General features: G+C 38.0%; 1 protein-coding gene across 1 annotated transcript in view; it reads right to left on the reverse strand.

Moving 5' to 3' along the window:
* itl1a (Intelectin-1a) overlaps positions 1 to 14605 on the reverse strand; it is a gene marked incomplete in the record, with an annotated part of 32808 nt that overhangs the window by 13285 nt on the left and 4918 nt on the right. The window contains 3 exon segments of the mRNA NM_001141530.3: positions 159 to 263; positions 4919 to 5077; positions 13210 to 13457. Coding sequence (NP_001135002.1) covers positions 159 to 263; positions 4919 to 5077; positions 13210 to 13457 — 512 coding nt within the window.

Raw genomic sequence — 14605 nt, forward strand, 5'->3', positions numbered from 1 at the left:
TGTCAATGTGCGGAACAACTGTTGCTCGATAGTCATCGCATTCCACAGTCTTTTGACAGACATTACGATGCCTTTCATGTTACGTAGTCTGTCTCAACTGATGACTGCCATTGAAAAACTAAATCTGTACATTTCTGTGTGGCCGTAGCCTTACTCACGTGTTCATTGTTGCAGCCAGTGGGTTTGACCCCAGAGCAGATGGCCAAGGCTGCACGTTCAGTGTTTATCGCTCGGAAAGTGATGAAGCCAGGCTCAAACTCACCTGCCATAGAAGAAGAAATAGAAGTTTAGGAACATAAGTATGTAATGTTGTTCTTCGGCTGGAACAGTCAACACATTAGGAGGTAGGTGTAGTCCAACATCTAACTACTCCTACAGTAGAATACAGTCAACACATTAGGAGGTAGGTGTAGTCTATCATCTAACTACTCCTACAGTAGAACACAGTCAACACATTAGGAGGTAGGTGTAGTCCAACATCTAACTACTCCTACAGTAGAACACAGTCAACACATTAGGAGGTAGGTGTAGTCCAACATCTAACTACTCCTACAGTAGAACACAGTCAACACATTAGGAGGTAGGTGTAACTACTAACTACTCCTACAGTAGAACACAGTCAACACATAGGAGGTAGGTGTAGTCCAACATCTAACTACTCCTACAGTAGAACACAGTCAACACATTAGGAGGTAGGTGTAGTCCAACATCTAACTACTCCTACAGTAGAACACAGTCAACACATTAGGAGGTAGGTGTAACTACTAACTACTCCTACAGTAGAACACAGTCAACACATAGGAGGTAGGTGTAGTCCAACATCTAACTACTCCTACAGTAGAACACAGTCAACACATTAGGAGGTAGGTGTAGTCCAACATCTAACTACTCCTACAGTAGAACACAGTCAACACATTAGGAGGTAGGTGTAACTACTAACTACTCCTACAGTAGAACACAGTCAACACATTAGGAGGTAGGTGTATTCTATCATCTAACTACTCCTACAGTAGAACACAGTCAACACATTAGGAGGTAGGTGTAACTACTAACTACTCCTACAGTAGAACACAGTCAACACATTAGGAGGTAGGTGTAGTCTATCATCTAAAACTCCTACAGTAGAACACAGTCAACACATTAGGAGGTAGGTGTAACTACTAACTACTCCTACAGTAGAACACAGTCAACACATTAGGAGGTAGGTGTAGTCTATCATCTAACTACTCCTACAGTAGAACACAGTCAACACATTAGGAGGTAGGTGTAGTCTATCATCTAACTACTCCTACAGTAGAACACAGTCAACACATTAGGAGGTAGGTGTAGTCTATCATCTAACTACTCCTACAGTAGAATACAGTCAATACATTAGGAGGTAGGTGTAGTCTATCATCTAACTACTCCTACAGTAGAACACAGTCAACACATTAGGAGGTAGGTGTAACTACTAACTACTCCTACAGTATAACACAGTCAACACATTAGGAGGTAGGTGTAGTCTATCATCTAACTACTCCTACAGTAGAACACAGTCAACACATTAGGAGGTAGGTGTAACTACTAAATACTCCTACAGTAGAACACAGTCAACACATTAGGAGGTAGGTGTAGTCTATCATCTAACTACTCCTACAGTAGAACACAGTCAACACATTAGGAGGTAGGTGTAACTACTAACTACTCCTACAGTAGAACACAGTCAACACATTAGGAGGTAGGTGTAGTCTATCATCTAACTACTTCTACAGTAGAACACAGTCAACACATTAGGAGGTAGGTGTAACTACTAACTACTCCTACAGTAGAACACAGTCAACACATTAGGAGGTAGGTGTTGTCTATCATCTAACTACTCCTACAGTAGAACACAGTCAACACATGAAGCTCAAATTACTATGTATGCTAATGATTGCACACATCAGCACCTTCAGCCAGAGAGCTCACTGAAACGCTTAGCAAGGAGGTACAGTCAGCGTCAGATCGGGTAATAAGTTAACGATAAACTGGTCTTAAATACACCTAAAATCAAAAGCATTGTATTTGGTAAAAAAAATGAAATTATTGACCTAAACCTCAACTGGAGATGTACACAACGGCTGTGAACATTGAACAAGTTGAAGTAGCTGAACTCCTCGGAGGAACATTGAACAAGTTGAAGTAGCTGACCTCCTCGGAGGAACATTGAACAAGTTGAAGTAGCTGAACTCCTAGGAGGAACATTGAACAAGTTGAAGTAGCTGAACTCCTCGGAGGAACATTGAACAAGTTGAAGTAGCTGAACTCCTAGGAGGAACATTGAACAAGTTGAAGTAGCTGAACTCCTCGGAGGAACATTGAACAAGTTGAAGTAGCTGAACTCCTAGGAGGAACATTGAACAAGTTGAAGTAGCTGAACTCTTCGGAGGAACATTGAACAAGTTGAAGTAGCTGAACTCCTCGGAGGAACATTGAACAAGTTGAAGTAGCTGAACTCCTCGGAGGAACATTGAACAAGTTGAAGTAGCTGAACTCCTAGGAGGAACATTGAACAAGTTGAAGTAGCTGAACTCCTCGGAGGAACATTGAACAAGTTGAAGTAGCTGAACTCCTAGGAGGAACATTGAACAAGTTGAAGTAGCTGAACTCCTAGGAGGAACATTGAACAAGTTGAAGTAGCTGAACTCCTAGGAGGAACATTGAACAAGTTGAAGTAGCTGAACTCCTCGGAGGAACATTGAACAAGTTGAAGTAGCTGAACTCCTCGGAGGAACATTGAACAAGTTGAAGTAGCTGAACTCCTAGGAGGAACATTGAACAAGTTGAAGTAGCTGAACTCCTCGGAGGAACATTGAACAAGTTGAAGTAGCTGAACTCCTCGGAGGAACATTGAACAAGTTGAAGTAGCTGAACTCCTAGGAGGAACATTGAACAAGTTGAAGTAGCTGAACTCCTCGGAGGAACATTGAACAAGTTGAAGTAGCTGAACTCCTAGGAGGAACATTGAACAAGTTGAAGTAGCTGAACTCCTAGGAGGAACATTGAACAAGTTGAAGTAGCTGAACTCCTCGGAGGAATATTGAACAAGTTGAAGTAGCTGAACTCCTAGGAGGAACATTGAACAAGTTGAAGTAGCTGAACTCCTCGGAGGAACATTGAACAAGTTGAAGTAGCTGAACTCCTCGGAGGAACATTGAACAAGTTGAAGTAGCTGAACTCCTCGGAGGAACATTGAACAAGTTGAAGTAGCTGAACTCCTCGGAGGAACATTGAACAAGTTGAAGTAGCTGAACTCCTCGGAGGAACATTGAACAAGTTGAAGTAGCTGAACTCCTCGGAGGAACATTGAACAAGTTGAAGTAGCTGAACTCCTCGGAGGAACATTGAACAAGTTGAAGTAGCTGAACTCCTAGGAGGAACATTGAACAAGTCGAAGTAGCTGAACTCCTCGGAGGAACATTGAACAAGTTGAAGTAGCTGAACTCCTAGGAGGAACATTGAACAAGTCGAAGTAGCTGAACTCCTCGGAGGAACATTGAACAAGTTGAAGTAGCTGAACTCCTAGGAGGAACATTGAACAAGTCGAAGTAGCTGAACTCCTCGGAGGAACATTGAACAAGTTGAAGTAGCTGAACTCCTTGGAGGAACATTGAACAAGTTGAAGTAGCTGAACTCCTCGGAGGAACATTGAACAAGTTGAAGTAGCTGAACTCCTAGGAGGAACATTGAACAAGTTGAAGTAGCTGAACTCCTCGGAGGAACATTGAACAAGTTGAAGTAGCTGAACTCCTCGGAGGAACATTGGATGGTCAGTTATCATGTTGACAAAGTTGTTGTGAAGATAGGAAGAGGTATATCTGTTATAAAAAATGTGTTTTTGACACAAAGATCAACTGTACTTGTTGTTCAGGCTTTGATCTTGTCTCGTCTTGATTACTGTCTGGTAATATGGTCAGGTACAGCAAAGGAAGATCTAGCAATCAACAACATGATAGTCTCATGGTTGAGGGTTGAGGAGAAACTGACTACTTCTCTTCCAGTCTTTTTAAGAAACATTTGTGTGTTGAAAATGCCTAACCACTTGTATAATCGATTTGCATACACTTCAAACAGACATACAGAACTTCGGACTTATAGTACCAGTTTGGACACACCTACTCATTCAAGGGTTTTTCTTTATTTTTACTATTTTCTACATTGTAGAATAATAATGAAGACATCAAAACTATGAAATAATACATATGGAATCATGTAGTAACCAAAAAAGTGTTAAGCAAATCAAAATATATTTTATATTTGAGATTATTCAAAGTAGCCACCCTTTGCCTTGATGACAGCTTTGCACACTCTTGGCATTCTCTCAACCAGCTTCATGAGGTAGTCACCTGGAATGCATTTCAATTAACAGAGAGAGAGAGAGAGAGAGAGAGAGAGAGAGAGAGAGAGAGAGAGAGAGAGAGAGAGAGAGAGAGAGAGAGAGAGAGAGAAAAAAAACAGTCCCCACAATAATACTAAACTTACAAAAACAATGCTTTTGTTAATCCTCACAAGGTCAAATACTATTTTTAGGGGGTTTAGTGTTAACGTTAGAATTAGTGTTTGGGTTAGAATTAGGGTTTGGGTTAGGAGCTAGGGTTAAGTTTTGGTGTTAAGGTTAGGGTTAAATTTAGGGAAAATAGGATTTTGAATGTGACTGAATTGTGTGTCCCTAAAAGTTTAGTCATACTAGACTGTGTGTGTGTGTGTGTGTGTGTGTGTGTGTGTGTGTGTGTGTGTGTGTGTGTGTGTGTGTGTGTGTGTGTGTACCAGAGGAGGCTGGTGAGATGAGGACAGCTCATAATAATGGTCAGAACAGAGCAAATACCAATCCACAGATTCCGCTCCAGTCATTAGCACGAGCCCGTCCTCCCCAATGAAGGTCCTGTGTTGTGTTCTGTACCTTGAACAGTCCGTGGAGGTTTCCTCCGTACTGGGCTAGGAACTTGGCTTCAGTGTGGTAACGGAGGATAGAGGTGATTCTCCAGGTCTGCAGCTGAGCTCTGTTAGGAACATGCCACACAGACATGTCCTCCGCCATGATGTCATAGTACCCTGGGTTCTGAGAGAGGGGAATCAGGAAGTGAGGTTTGGTTTGACCCTGGATCAAAATTATAGACAACGTCGTCACAAATCTGGGACCTGCGCCATTGCTAACTACCAGTGCAATTGCTAACAAACAAAGCTGGTCCGATTGTTGCACAGATTTATGGGATATTAGAAGAGCCCTTGGTAACTAGTAAAGCTGGTCCCATTGTTGCAAAGAGTTATGGGATATTAAAATGTCATTGTCTTAACCTTTGTCTTCTCCAACCTAGGTTTTACCCTGGGTTACATCTCATTGATCTAAAACCCTCTTCTTCTCCTTGTCTCCTTTCTTTGCTGAGAAGTATTAGAAAAGTGTTCTAAAGAGAAAGAGGAGTGTTCTAAAGGGAAAGATGAGTGTTCTAAAGAGAAAGATGAGTGTTCTAAAGAGAAAGATTAGTGTTCTAAAGAGAAAGATGAGTGTTCTGAAGGGAAATATGAGTGTTCTGAAGGGAAAGATGAGTGTTCTAAAGAGAAAGAGGAGTGTTCTAAAGGGAAAGATGAGTGTTCTAAAGAGAAAGATGAGTGTTCTAAAGTAAAGAGGAGTGTTCTAAAGTAAAGAGAAGTGTTCTAAAGGTAAAGACGAGTGTTCTAAAGTAAAGATGAGTGTTCTAAAGTAAAGAGAAGTGTTCTAAAGTTTAGAGGAGTGTTCTAAAGTAAAGAGAATTGTTCTAAATTAAAGAGGAGTGTTCAAAAGTAAAGAGGAGTGTTCTGAAGGTAAAGAGGAGTGTTCTGAAGGTAAAGAGGAGTGTTCTAAAGTAAAGAGGAGTGTTCTAAAGTAAAGAGGGGTGTTCTAAAGGGAAAGATGTGTGTTCTAAAGAGAAAGAGGAGTGTTTTAAAGGAAAAGAATGAGTGTTCTAAAGAGAAAGAGAAGTGTTCTAAAGAGAAATATGAGTGTTCTAAAGAGAAATGTGAGTGTTCTAAAGAGAAATGTGAGTGTTCTAAAGGGAAAGATGCATGTTCTAAAGAGAAAGAGGAGTGTTCTAAAGAGAAAGATGAGTGTTCAAAAGAGAAAGATGAGTGTTCCAAAGAGAAATATGAGTGTTCTGAAGGGACTGAGGAGTGTTCTGAAGGGAATGAGGAGTGTTCTGAAGGGAATGAGGAGTGATCTGAAGGGAATGAGGAGTGTTCTGAAGGGAATGAGGAGTGTTCTTAAGGGAATGAGGAGTGTTCTGAAGGGAATGAGGAGTGATCTGAAGGGAATGAGAAATGTTTTGAAGGGAATGAAGAGTGTTCTTAAGGGAATGAGGAGTGTTCTGAAGGGAATGAGGAGTGATCTGAAGGGAATGAGGAATGTTTTGAAGGGAATGAAGAGTGTTTTGAAGGGAATGAGGAGTGTTCTGAAGAGAAAGATGAGTGTTCTAAAGTGAATGAGAAGTGTTCTAAAGGAAAGAGGAGTGTTTTAAGGTAAAGAGGAGTGTTCTGAAGGGAATGAGGAGTGTTCTGAAGGGAATGAGGAGTGTTCTGAAGGGAAAGAGGAGTGTCCTAAAGTTAAAGAGGAGTGTTCTAAAGTAAAGAGAAGTGTTCTAAAGGTAAAGATGAGTGTTATAAAGTAAAGAGAAGTGTTCTAAAGTAAAGAGGAGTGTTCTAAAGTAAAGAGAAGTGTTCTAAAGTAAAGACAAGTGTTCTAAAGGTAAAGAGAAGTGTTCTAAAGGTAAAGAGAAGTGTTCTAAAGTAAAGAGGAGTGTTCAAAAGTAAATATGAGTTTTCTAAAGGTAAAGAGAAGTGTTCTGAAGGGAAAGATGAGTGTTCTAAAGTAAAAATGAGTGTTCTAAAGTAAAGAGGATTGTTCTAAAGTAAAGATGAGTGTTCTAAAAGTAAAGAGAAGTGTTCTAAAGGTAAAGAGGAGTGTTCTAAAGTAAAGAGAAGTGTTCTAAAGGTAAAGAGAAGTGTTCTAAAGGTAAAGAGTAGTGTTCTGAAGGGAAAGAGAATTGTTCTAAAGTAAAGATGAGTGTTCTAAAGTAAAGAGAAGTGTTCTGAAGGGAAAGAGGAGTGTTGTAAAGTAAAGATGAGTGTTCTAAAAGTAAAGAGAAGTGTTCTGAAGGGAAAGAAGAGTGTTTAAAGTAAAGATGAGTGTTCTAAAGTAAAGATGAGTGTTCTAAAGGTAAAGAGAAGTGTTCTAAAGTAAAGAATGTTCTGAAGTAAAGAGGAGTGTTCTAAATGTAAAGAGGAGTGTTCTGAATGGAAAGAAGAGTGTTCTAAAGTAACGATGAGTGTTCTAAAGTAAAGAGAAGTGTTTTAAAGGTAAAGAGGAGTGTTCTAAAGTAAAGAGTGTTCTAAAGTAAAGATGAGTGTTCTAAAGTAAAGAGAAGTGTTCTTTCTAAAGGTAAAGAGGAGTGTTCTAAAGTAAAGAGGAGTGTTCTAAAGTAAAGAGAAGTGTTCTAATGTAAATATGAGTGTTCTCAAGGTAAAGAGGAGTGTTCTAAAGTAAAGAGGAGTGTTCTAAAGTAAAGATGAGTGTTCTAAAGTAAAGAGAAGTGTTCTAAAGGTAAAGAGGAGTGTTCTAAAGTAAAGAGGCGTGTTCTAAAGTAAAGAGAAGTGTTCTAAAGGTAAAGAGGAGTGTTCTAAAGTAAAGAGGAGTGTTCTAAACTAAAGAGAAGTGTTCTAAAGTAAAGACAAGTGTTCTAAAGGTAAAGAGAAGTGTTCTAAAGGTAAAGAGAAGTGTTCTAAAGTAAAGAGGAGTGTTCAAAAGTAAATATGAGTTTTCTAAAGGTAAAGAGAAGTGTTCTGAAGGGAAAGAGGAGTGATCTAAATTAAAGATGAGTGTTCTAAAGTAAAGAGGAGTGTTCTAAAGTAAAGAGAAGTGTTCTAAAGGTAAAGAGAAGTGTTCTAAAGTAAAGAGGAGTGTTCTAAAGTAAAGAGAAGTGTTCTAAAGGTAAAGAGAAGTGTTCTAAAGTAAAGAGCGGTGTTCTAAAGTAAAGATGAGTTTTCTAAAGGTAAAGAGAAGTGTTCTGAAGGGAAAGAGAATTGTTCTAAAGTAAAGTTGAGTGTTCTAAAGTAAAGAGAAGTGTTCTAAAGTAAAGAGGAGTGTTCTAAAATAAAGAGGAGTGTTCAAAAGTAAAGATGAGTTTTCTAAATTTAATAAAGAGAAGTGTTCTGAAGGGAAAGAGAATTGTTCTAAATTAAAGAGGAGTGTTCTAAAGTGAAGAGAAGTGTTCTAAAGTAAAGAGGAGTGTTCTAAAGTAAAGAGAAGTGTTCTAATGTAAATATGAGTGTTCTCAAGGTAAAGAGGAGTGTTCTAAAGTAAAGAGGAGTGTTCTAAAGTAAAGATGAGTGTTCTAAAGTAAAGAGAAGTGTCCTAAAGTTAAAGAGGAGTGTTCTAAAGTAAAGAGAAGTGTTCTAAAGGTAAAGATGAGTGTTATAAAGTAAAGAGAAGTGTTCTAAAGTAAAGAGGAGTGTTCTAAAGTAAAGAGAAGTGTTCTAAAGTAAAGACAAGTGTTCTAAAGGTAAAGAGAAGTGTTCTAAAGGTAAAGAGAAGTGTTCTAAAGTAAAGAGGAGTGTTCAAAAGTAAATATGAGTTTTCTAAAGGTAAAGAGAAGTGTTCTGAAGGGAAAGATGAGTGTTCTAAAGTAAAAATGAGTGTTCTAAAGTAAAGAGGATTGTTCTAAAGTAAAGATGAGTGTTCTAAAAGTAAAGAGAAGTGTTCTAAAGGTAAAGAGGAGTGTTCTAAAGTAAAGAGAAGTGTTCTAAAGGTAAAGAGAAGTGTTCTAAAGGTAAAGAGTAGTGTTCTGAAGGGAAAGAGAATTGTTCTAAAGTAAAGATGAGTGTTCTAAAGTAAAGAGAAGTGTTCTGAAGGGAAAGAGGAGTGTTGTAAAGTAAAGATGAGTGTTCTAAAAGTAAAGAGAAGTGTTCTGAAGGGAAAGAAGAGTGTTTAAAGTAAAGATGAGTGTTCTAAAGTAAAGATGAGTGTTCTAAAGGTAAAGAGAAGTGTTCTAAAGTAAAGAATGTTCTGAAGTAAAGAGGAGTGTTCTAAATGTAAAGAGGAGTGTTCTGAATGGAAAGAAGAGTGTTCTAAAGTAACGATGAGTGTTCTAAAGTAAAGAGAAGTGTTTTAAAGGTAAAGAGGAGTGTTCTAAAGTAAAGAGTGTTCTAAAGTAAAGATGAGTGTTCTAAAGTAAAGAGAAGTGTTCTTTCTAAAGGTAAAGAGGAGTGTTCTAAAGTAAAGAGGAGTGTTCTAAAGTAAAGAGAAGTGTTCTAATGTAAATATGAGTGTTCTCAAGGTAAAGAGGAGTGTTCTAAAGTAAAGAGGAGTGTTCTAAAGTAAAGATGAGTGTTCTAAAGTAAAGAGAAGTGTTCTAAAGGTAAAGAGGAGTGTTCTAAAGTAAAGAGGCGTGTTCTAAAGTAAAGAGAAGTGTTCTAAAGGTAAAGAGGAGTGTTCTAAAGTAAAGAGGAGTGTTCTAAACTAAAGAGAAGTGTTCTAAAGTAAAGACAAGTGTTCTAAAGGTAAAGAGAAGTGTTCTAAAGGTAAAGAGAAGTGTTCTAAAGTAAAGAGGAGTGTTCAAAAGTAAATATGAGTTTTCTAAAGGTAAAGAGAAGTGTTCTGAAGGGAAAGAGGAGTGATCTAAATTAAAGATGAGTGTTCTAAAGTAAAGAGGAGTGTTCTAAAGTAAAGAGAAGTGTTCTAAAGGTAAAGAGAAGTGTTCTAAAGTAAAGAGGAGTGTTCTAAAGTAAAGAGAAGTGTTCTAAAGGTAAAGAGAAGTGTTCTAAAGTAAAGAGCGGTGTTCTAAAGTAAAGATGAGTTTTCTAAAGGTAAAGAGAAGTGTTCTGAAGGGAAAGAGAATTGTTCTAAAGTAAAGTTGAGTGTTCTAAAGTAAAGAGAAGTGTTCTAAAGTAAAGAGGAGTGTTCTAAAATAAAGAGGAGTGTTCAAAAGTAAAGATGAGTTTTCTAAATTTAATAAAGAGAAGTGTTCTGAAGGGAAAGAGAATTGTTCTAAATTAAAGAGGAGTGTTCTAAAGTGAAGAGAAGTGTTCTAAAGTAAAGAGGAGTGTTATAAAGTAAAGAGAAGTCTTCTAAAGCAAAGAGTAGTGTTCTAAAGTAAAGAGGACTGTTCTAAAGTAAAGAGAAGTGTTCTAAAGTAAGGACAAGTGTAATAAAAGGTAAAGAGGAGTGTTCTAAAGTAAAGAGGAGTGTTCTAAAGTAAAGAGGAGTGTTCTAAAGTAAAGATGAGTGTTCTAAAGTAAAGAGGAGTGTTCTAAAGTAAAGAGGGGTCTTCTAAAGGTAAAGAGGAGTGTTCTAAAGTAAAGATGAGTGTTCTAAAGTAAAGAGAAGTGTTCTAAAGTTTAGAGGAGTGTTCTAAAGTAAAGAGAAGTGTTCTAAAGTAAAGAGGAGTGTTCCAAAGTAAAGAGGAGTGTTCTGAAGATAAAGAGGAGTGTTCTAAAGTAAAGAGGGGTGTTCTAAAGGTAAAGAGAAGTGTTCTGAAGGGAAAGAGGAGTGATCTAAATTAAAGATGAGTGTTCTAAAGTAAAGAGGAGTGTTCTAAAGTAAAGAGAAGTGTTCTAAAGGTAAAGAGAAGTGATCTAAATTAAAGATGAGTGTTCTAAAGTAAAGAGGAGTGTTCTAAAGTAAAGAGAAGTGTTCTAAAGGTAAAGAGAAGTGTTCTAAAGTAAAGAGGAGTGTTCTAAAGTAAAGAGAAGTGTTCTAAAGTAAAGAGAAGTGTTCTAAAGGTAAAGAGAAGTGATCTAAATTAAAGATGAGTGTTCTAAAGTAAAGAGGAGTGTTCTAAAGTAAAGAGAAGTGTTCTAAAGGTAAAGAGAAGTGTTCTAAAGTAAAGAGGGGTGTTCTAAAGTAAAGATGAGTTTTCTAAAGGTAAAGAGAAGTGTTCTGAAGGGAAAGAGAATTGTTCTAAAGTTAAGTTGAGTGTTCTAAAGTAAAGAGAAGTGTTCTAAAGTAAAGAGGAGTGTTCTAAAATAAAGAGGAGTGTTCAAAAGTAAAGATGAGTTTTCTAAATTTAATAAAGAGAAGTGTTCTGAAGGGAAAGAGAATTGTTCTAAATTAAAGAGGAGTGTTCTAAAGTGAAGAGAAGTGTTCTAAAGTAAAGAGGAGTGTTATAAAGTAAAGAGAAGTCTTCTAAAGCAAAGAGTAGTGTTCTAAAGTAAAGAGGACTGTTCTAAAGTAAAGAGAAGTGTTCTAAAGTAAGGACAAGTGTAATAAAAGGTAAAGAGGAGTGTTCTAAAGTAAAGAGGAGTGTTCTAAAGTAAAGAGGAGTGTTCTAAAGTAAAGATGAGTGTTCTAAAGTAAAGAGGAGTGTTCTAAAGTAAAGAGGGGTCTTCTAAAGGTAAAGAGGAGTGTTCTAAAGTAAAGATGAGTGTTCTAAAGTAAAGAGAAGTGTTCTAAAGTTTAGAGGAGTGTTCTAAAGTAAAGAGAAGTGTTCTAAAGTAAAGAGGAGTGTTCCAAAGTAAAGAGGAGTGTTCTGAAGGTAAAGAGGAGTGTTCTAAAGTAAAGAGGGGTGTTCTAAAGGTAAAGAGAAGTGTTCTGAAGGGAAAGAGGAGTGATCTAAATTAAAGATGAGTGTTCTAAAGTAAAGAGGAGTGTTCTAAAGTAAAGAGAAGTGTTCTAAAGGTAAAGAGAAGTGATCTAAATTAAAGATGAGTGTTCTAAAGTAAAGAGGAGTGTTCTAAAGTAAAGAGAAGTGTTCTAAAGGTAAAGAGAAGTGTTCTAAAGTAAAGAGGAGTGTTCTAAAGTAAAGAGAAGTGTTCTAAAGTAAAGAGAAGTGTTCTAAAGGTAAAGAGAAGTGATCTAAATTAAAGATGAGTGTTCTAAAGTAAAGAGGAGTGTTCTAAAGTAAAGAGAAGTGTTCTAAAGGTAAAGAGAAGTGTTCTAAAGTAAAGAGGAGTGTTCTAAAGTAAAGAGAAGTGTTCTAAAGGTAAAGAGAAGTGTTCTAAAGTAAAGAGGGGTGTTCTAAAGTAAAGATGAGTTTTCTAAAGGTAAAGAGAAGTGTTCTGAAGGGAAAGAGAATTGTTCTAAAGTTAAGTTGAGTGTTCTAAAGTAAAGAGAAGTGTTCTAAAGTAAAGAGGAGTGTTCTAAAATAAAGAGGAGTGTTCAAAAGTAAAGATGAGTTTTCTAAATTTAATAAAGAGAAGTGTTCTGAAGGGAAAGAGAATTGTTCTAAATTAAAGAGGAGTGTTCTAAAGTGAAGAGAAGTGTTCTAAAGTAAAGAGGAGTGTTATAAAGTAAAGAGAAGTCTTCTAAAGCAAAGAGTAGTGTTCTAAAGTAAAGAGGAGTGTTCTAAAGTAAAGAGAAGTGTTCTAAAGTAAGGACAAGTGTAATAACAGGTAAAGAGGAGTGTTCTAAAGTAAAGAGGAGTGTTCTAAAGTAAAGAGAAGTGTTCTAAAGGTAAAGAGGAGTGTTATAAAGTAAAGAGAAGTGTTCTAAAGTAAAGAGGAGTGTTCTAAAGTAAAGAGGAGTGTTCAAAAGTAAAGAGGAGTGTTCTGAAGGTAAAGAGGAGTGTTCTGAAGGTAAAGAGGAGTGTTCTAAAGTAAAGAGGGGTGTTCTAAAGTTAAAGAGGAGTGTTCTAAAGTAAAGAGGAGTGTTCAAAAGTAAAGAGGAGTGTTCTGAAGGTAAAGAGGAGTGTTCTGAAGGTAAAGATGAGTCTTCTAAAGCAAAGAGTAGTGTTCTAAAGTAAAGAGGAGTGTTCTAAAGTAAAGAGAAGTGTTCTAAAGTAAGGACAAGTGTAATAACAGGTAAAGAGGAGTGTTCTAAAGTAAAGAGGAGTGTTCTAAAGTAAAGAGAAGTGTTCTAAAGGTAAAGAGGAGTGTTCTAAAGTAAAGAGAAGTGTTCTAAAGGTAAAGAGGAGTGTTATAAAGTAAAGAGAAGTGTTCTAAAGTAAAGAGGAGTGTTCTAAAGTAAAGATGAGTGTTCAAAAGTAAAGAGGAGTGTTCTGAAGGTAAAGAGGAGTGTTCTGAAGGTAAAGAGGAGTGTTCTAAAGTAAAGAGGAGTGTTCTAAAGTAAAGAGGGGTGTTCTAAAGGTAAAGAGGAGTGTTCTAAAGTAAAGAGGGAGTGTTCAAAAGTAAAAAGGAGTGTTCGGAAGGTAAAGAGGAGTGTTCTGAAGGGAAAGAGGCGTGTTCTAAAGTAAAGAGGAGTGTTCTAAAGTGAAGAAGGGAGTATTCCACCTTGAAGTCGTCAGAGGTGGCGCCCTCTGCTGTCCCAAAGGTGGCAGTGTTCTCCCAGTTCCCGTCTCCTCCTGGGTAGTTGATGTTATTTCCCTGCTGGCTGGTCCAGCGGTCGCCTGCCGTGCACTTCCCATACATGTTGTTCTCGTGCACGCTTGCCACAAGTGTCCAGCCGCCGCCCGCCGTGGTCATGTCACAGAAGGTCTGGTACTCAGTCCCGCTAGCCGTGGTCAGGTAGTATATCCCATCTAGGACACAGAGAAAAATATTCACAAATACATACTAAATATGTTCAATCTATATGCCTTAATGTATTAAAATGACTGGTAGGCTGTGTGATGACATGAACAAATGAATGATTGATTGATACAGTAGCCTATATAAGTATTGAAATATAGTCCTCAGTAAGTTACGGTATTCAGACTAAACAGGATGTGCTCTTAGGCCTACAACTCAATGGTGGTCATACGAGGCTGCTATACGACGCCTACTAATGGTAATAACATTAATTATTATTATAATGATCATAATAATAATAACAATAATGAGGAGATCAAGCCAAAAACACATTTAACAGTTAGACTATTGATGATAGACTTAATTAAGTAGTGATTTTCTAATTCCTCACTTTTCTTAGACAATAAGTCAAGTGCTGTTTTCTCATCTCATTCTGCTGCTTCCTGCGCCGCATTGTTCTCAACACCAATACGCTGAATAACTTTGCTATTAATTAAATAGCAACATGGTCTAGGAAAAGGCGCCAATTCAACAACGCACTGATTTCTTTCAGAACCGCGTCTATCCAACACGGGAGAAACACATTTGTTAAAAAATAGTACAATTTGTATTAGTGTTGCACCATTGTTGTTATGTAATATCACCATATACAATTTCAGTAGTACATGTCTTAGACTGATGGACTGTGCCATCCCCACGGCCTCCACAATGGATCAGTCCGCTCAGACAGGAGCCAATCAGACAGCGGTCTTATAAACTGATGGACTGTGCCATCCCCACGGCCTCCACAATGGATCAGTCCGCTCAGACAGGAGCCAATCAGACAGCGGTCTTAGACTGATGGACTGTGCCATCCCCACGGCCTCCACAATGGATCAGTCCGCTCAGACAGGAGCCAATCAGATAGCGGTCTTATAAACTGATGGACTGTGCCATCCCCACGGCCTCCACAATGGATCAGTCCACTCAGACAGGAGCCAATCAGACAGCGGTCTTAGACTGATGGACTGTGCCATCCCCACGGCCTCCACAATGGATCAGTCCGCTCAGACAGGAGCCAATCAGACAGCGGTCTTATAAACTGATGGACTGTGCCATCCCCACGGCCTCCACAATGGATCAGTCCGCTCAGACAGGAGCCAATCAGACAGCGGTCTTA

This window comes from Salmo salar, chromosome 16 (assembly GCF_965601325.2).
Source record: "Salmo salar chromosome 16, fSalSal1, whole genome shotgun sequence".
NCBI lineage: Eukaryota > Metazoa > Chordata > Actinopteri > Salmoniformes > Salmonidae > Salmo > Salmo salar.